This window comes from Drosophila ananassae (genome assembly GCF_017639315.1).
Source record: "Drosophila ananassae strain 14024-0371.13 chromosome 4 unlocalized genomic scaffold, ASM1763931v2 tig00000241, whole genome shotgun sequence".
Taxonomy (NCBI): Eukaryota; Metazoa; Arthropoda; class Insecta; order Diptera; family Drosophilidae; genus Drosophila; species Drosophila ananassae.
Window position 1 is genome coordinate 663,776 of NW_025319047.1, and position 5,590 is coordinate 669,365.

A 5,590-nucleotide genomic window follows, 5' to 3' on the forward strand; every position below is an offset into this window, starting at 1 on the left:
TGCCTCTAAATCTTTTATTTTCTCGTCTTTATCTTTTAACTGAGCAGCATTTGGTTGGTTGTTTAACTGTGCTTCTAAATCTTTTATTTTATTTGTTAGTGTTGTTTTTTCACCCTCTAACTTCGTAACAGCAGCATCTGGTTGAGCTTTTAATGCTGTTATTTTATTCTCTTTCTCTGTTAACTTTTGCTGTAACGCCACAGCATCTAATGCTTCCAATTCTGTTATTTTAGCATTTTTCTCTTCTAACTGCTGCTGCAACGCTGTAGAATCTATTGCCTTTAGTTTTTCCACTTCAGCTTCTAAGTCTTGTTTTTCCTGCTGAGCTGTGTCCAATTGATCTTGTAATTCTTGTGTTTTAATTCTCAATTCCTCCTCAGCTTTCTTCTTTGCAGCTTCTAATTCTTCATTTTTCCCCTTTAACTGCTTTTCTGCAGCTTCCAATTCTGTTGTTTTAACATTTTTCTCTTCTAACAATTGTACTGTGGGATGGCAAGATAGGGCTTTTACCATAATCTCCTCTTTCCTATCGTTAAGGCCTAACAGATTTTTCATTTCTTCTAGGCGACTAAAATATTTGCCACCCTTTTTCCCAACGGATTTTACATTCATGATTGTATTATCTCCTAGTTCTTCTTGAGGATAAGAACCAGTAATATATAGTTGTTGATCATTTAGCGTACAGCCCACATAAAACGTGTCATCAATTATAGCACCACTCTTATCTACGTTTTTATACTTTTTAAATTCTTCATAATCATCTTTTTTTATAACAAGCACTATTTTATCATCGGCAACCTGTATTGTACCATTCTTTAAGCTTAGCATAACGAACCTCAATTATAATTTAACATTACATAATACCCTTAGAACCTAAGGTCAAGTAATATTTTTATCATAGCATAGAAAATTTATGTTCGTAAACAAAAAATTTTGGCGTAAAATTGCCGTAATTGTGCTATAGCTAAAGTAATTTAGGTTTACCGACCATCGTCATTCCGCTGCTTGTTAGCGGGATCTAGAGATACCGCCGCGGTATAACGTTGCTAGCTTAAGGTTTAAAATTGAGAAATATTTATGTTAAAAGAAAAATACGGCTTTAAAGAAGTTGAAGACAAATGCAACATATTGTGGGAAGGCAGTAAAGTTTACAGGTGGAATGGTGGAAAGGATAACACTTTCACTATAGACACACCTCCACCGACAATATCGGGAAAACTCCATATTGGCCATATATTTAGCTATTGCCACACGGACTTTATTGCAAGGTTTCAGCGCATGCTGGGGAAAGATGTGTTTTACCCAATTGGGTTTGATGATAACGGGCTTCCCACTGAAAGATTGGTTGAACAAACCTATAAAACCCGTGCAAAAGAAGTTGGCAGAGAAAAATTTATAGAGATGTGCCATGAGGTTATTGAAAAATCAAAGCAAGAATTCAAGGAACTATTTAAATCGGTCGGCATTAGTTATGACTGGGATTTGGAATATCACACGATCAGCAAGGAAACTGTGACGCTTTCACAGATGTCGTTTATTGATCTATATAATAAAGGGTATGCATATAGAAAAATGCAGCCCATCCTTTGGGACCCGGTTGATAAAACAGCAATTGCGCAAGCAGAAATAGAAGATAAAGTTTTTGAGTCATCCTTAAACACGATAGTTTTCTCTACTCAAGAAAATGAGCAGATCAATATTGCAACTACGCGACCTGAGTTACTTCCCGCATGCGTTGCAGTTTTTTGTCATCCAGAGGATGCGCGCTACACTCATCTGATCGGAAAAACAGCGGTAGTGCCAATTACAAAGGAAAAAGTACTAATCATTGCTGACGATAAGGTCAAAATAGATAAAGGCACTGGGCTTGTTATGTGCTGTACGTTTGGTGATGAACTCGACATATATTGGCAGCAAAAGCATAACCTGCCGATGAAAATTATCATCGATCAGGATGGGAGGATGAACCTAGATGATGTCATTCCACCACACCCCGGCGTCATGAAAGTAGCTGACACTGGAATCTACGATGAAATAAATGGATTGAAAGTTACAGCAGCAAGAAAGAGGATGATTGAAATCTTGAGTGGAAAAGGACTTTTGATAGAAAGCACTAGCATTTCTCATTCTGTTAAGTGTGCAGAAAGATCTGGTGCACCACTTGAGATATTACCTACTTATCAATGGTTTATCAAGACCTTAGAGCAAAAAGCTCAAGTATTAGATAAAGTAAAAGAATGCAATTGGCATCCAGCTACTATGCGTAAACGTATGGAAGTGTGGATAGAAGGGCTAAATTGGGACTGGTGCATCTCAAGGCAGCGCTATTTTGGTGTGCCATTTCCAGCATGGTATTCCAAACGTAAGGGAGAAGAAGGTAAAATTATTCTAGCTGAAGTAAAGGACCTGCCTATAGATCCATTGAAAGATTTGCCAAAAGGGTATAGCAAAGAAGAGGTTATCCCAGATCAAGATGTAATGGATACCTGGGCCACAAGTTCAATTACTCCTCAACTGAGTGCACTGGCAGTAAACAGTGAGTTTAGCTTACCAAATCATCGCTATGATACGATATTTCCTGCAGATCTGCGCAGCCAGAGCCATGAGATAATAAGAACTTGGGCTTTTTATACTATTTTAAAGGCACATTATCATGCAAATTCTTTACCTTGGAAAAACATTATGATCAGCGGTTGGTGTTTAGCAGATGATAAGAAAAAGATGAGTAAATCAAAAGGTAATATCATCACTCCTCATGTAATACTTGAAACTTATGGAGCTGATGTAGTGCGCTATTGGGCAGCGAACTCAAGGCTTGGAGTTGATACAGTCTACTCTGAAAATATATTCAAAATTGGCCAGCGCCTCGTTACAAAACTTTGGAACGCTAGCAAGTTTGTTTCCATGTTCATGGAAAAGCATCAAACAGTAAGCATAAATTCCATCAGTGAGACGATGGATAAGTGGATATTGTCTAAGTTATACAAAGTAATAGGTAGAGCAACAAATAACCTATTACAGTTTGAATACTGCGAAGCTTTGGGCGCAATAGAGGAATTTTTTTGGAAAGACTTTTGTGATAACTACTTGGAATTAGTAAAAAAACGCGCGTACGGAAGCAGTGAAGCAACCTTAAGTGCAAAACAAAGCTTGGCGTATGTGTTAAATGTTATTTTGCGGTTATTTGCACCTTTCTTGCCATACATTACAGAAGAGATATACCACCAGTTGTATAGTTATAATTCTGTACACAATCAAAGTAATTGGCCAAGCAAAGAAGAACTTATCTACGATAAATATTCAGAGGAAATGGGAGATAATGTTATTCAGATATTAAATATTATCAGAAAGATAAAAGCAGATAATAATGTGTCAGTTAAGCATTTGATAAAGAAATTAGTGATAAAAGCAGATCTACGAGAGGACAAATTGAATCAATCCGCGCAGAATGATTTGCAGGCAGTGTGCAATGCGGAAATGATAGAGTGGATGCAGTCTGAGCTTGAAACTGAGAACGGAAAATACATAGTGAATATAGATTTATATTGATTTTTATGTGAAATTTGTTTGACTTCCTTTAATGTGAGCGTTACCATAACGATAACTTTAACTTATGAGGGAACGATAGTGGGAAATCTATATAATAAAACTAATGCGCCATATCTTATAGCTGGTACTCTTGCTACTTTGGCATTGCTTGCATCTGGGACACTCGCTGTTGCTCCTTATGTTGCATTCTTATCTTCAATTGCAGCCTTTAATGTAGCTCTTCCTGTTGCCTTGAGTTTATCTATACTATCTACTTTGATACTCGTACTTTCATGCAAGATGATTAGTCGAAATAAAAAATTAGCTGCTCAAGGAGCGGAGCTTAATGAAAAAACTGAATTAGCTGCAGAGCAAGAAAATACAATACAAAGCTTAGAACCTCAAATCAAAGGGCTAAATAAGAAAGTTAGTGATCTCGAAACAAAATTAGATGAAATTTCAAGGCAAGCTAATGGTGCTGCAACAAAAGATGAAGTGGAAGAGCTAAAGGCAGGGCTTAATGGTGCTGCAAAAGATGCAGTGAAAAAGTTAATAGAAGATGCAGCGGAAGAGCTAAAGAAAGAGCTAGAGGTAAAGATTGGTAATGCTGCAACAAAAGATGAAGTGAAAAAGTTAATAGAAGATGCAGTGAAGGAAGTTGAAGTAAAAGAAGAGCTGCAGATGAAGTTTTATGAAAAAGGTAAAAAAAGATATAAGACAACATTTGATGATGTTATACTTCAAAATGAGAAGAAACAAGAGCTGAAAGAGATTTATGAATCACAAAAAGAATCAGATGCGGCTCTAAAAAAAGGAGAAGGATAAATTTTGTATGGTCTACCAGGAACTGGTAAGACTATGATTGCTAAGGCAATTGCGAGTGAAACTAAAGATACATCTGCATTTATAAGTGTTTCTGGTTCTAGTTTGTTTAATATAAAAAATATAGATGATCTTTTTAAAAAAGCAGAAGAAAACGCTCCTTGTATAGTTTTTATAGATGAAATTGAAGGCTTTGGCAAAGCGTATAGTTCTGATGATAATGTACAATATTTAAAACATTTCTTAACTAAAATTGATGGCGCTGACCATGTAAAAGGTGTGACGGTGATTGCTGCAACTAATCATATAGGTATTTTAGATAAGGCACTTGTTAGGGGAGGTCGTTTAGGCAATCACATTGAGATTCCTACATTAGGTACAGATACGCGTAAAAAAATAATCAACAAGTATTGTCAGAAGGAAAATTTGCAAAGTATCGCTCATACAATTTTAAACAATACTAGTGAGGGTTTTTCACCAGCAAATCTGATTAGTTTATTAAAGGAAATAGAAGGTTGTGCAAGTAAAGTACGTGACAAGACTAAGACTGCGGCTATTTGTCGAAGTTTTAAGAGGACTCATAATATTAAAAAGGTGTCGAATAAGCAGACTAACAGGAAAATTGAAAATTCTATAGGAGAATCACAGCAATACACATCCAGACCATCACATAAGCTGAATGACGCTTTATGTGATTCTGGATATACCAGTATATGTTCTACCCTGATCAATAGCTAACTAGACATTATAAGTACAATGGTACACTCGATACACAAGGTCTAAGTCATTTTTTAGCTAGTAGACTGAAAATGGGAAGTTTGTTGTAGGTGCAGCACTATAATTCCTCCACAGATAAGAGAATTTTAATAAATATATACAAGACTGCTGAACGTGGGGGGAGGAGGGGAGTAATGAGCAATTTGCTTAGTGAGGCTAATGCATTTTATTTTGTAGCTAGTTCCTTAGCTACTCTTACGTTACTTACATCTTTAGCGCTTATTGTAACTTCTAATGTGCCTCTTCCTCTAATTCTTGCTTTAGCTACATTATCTGTTTTGGTGCTTGCACTTTCGTATAAAATAATTAGTAATAATGTAGAATTGGAAGCAAAAGTAAAAGGTCAGTTAGAACATAAGGAGGAGATGCTTTCTCTTGAACACCAAGAGTTACGTGATGAAAATACAAGATTGAATGAAAGAGTAGATTCTTTAATGGAGGAATTGTGTCAATGCAAATTAGA

At 36.2% G+C, this 5,590-nt stretch overlaps 1 protein-coding gene across 2 annotated transcripts; it reads left to right on the forward strand.

Moving 5' to 3' along the window:
• The first annotated feature begins 941 nt into the window (after positions 1-941).
• On the forward strand, positions 942-3,555 carry LOC123258054 (valine--tRNA ligase). 2 transcript variants are annotated; one of them, XM_044717963.1, is made up of 2 exons: positions 942-2,928; positions 3,022-3,555. In XM_044717963.1, the coding sequence occupies exons 1-2, from the start codon at positions 1,078-1,080 to the stop codon at positions 3,547-3,549; spliced, it is 2,379 nt and encodes a 792-aa protein (XP_044573898.1). In that variant the 5' UTR covers positions 942-1,077; the 3' UTR covers positions 3,550-3,555. The 2 variants fall into 2 exon arrangements, with proteins under 2 accessions (XP_044573898.1, XP_044573897.1); XM_044717962.1 differs by having other exon boundaries at positions 942-2,737; positions 2,789-3,555.
• The last annotated feature ends 2,035 nt before the right edge of the window (positions 3,556-5,590 follow it).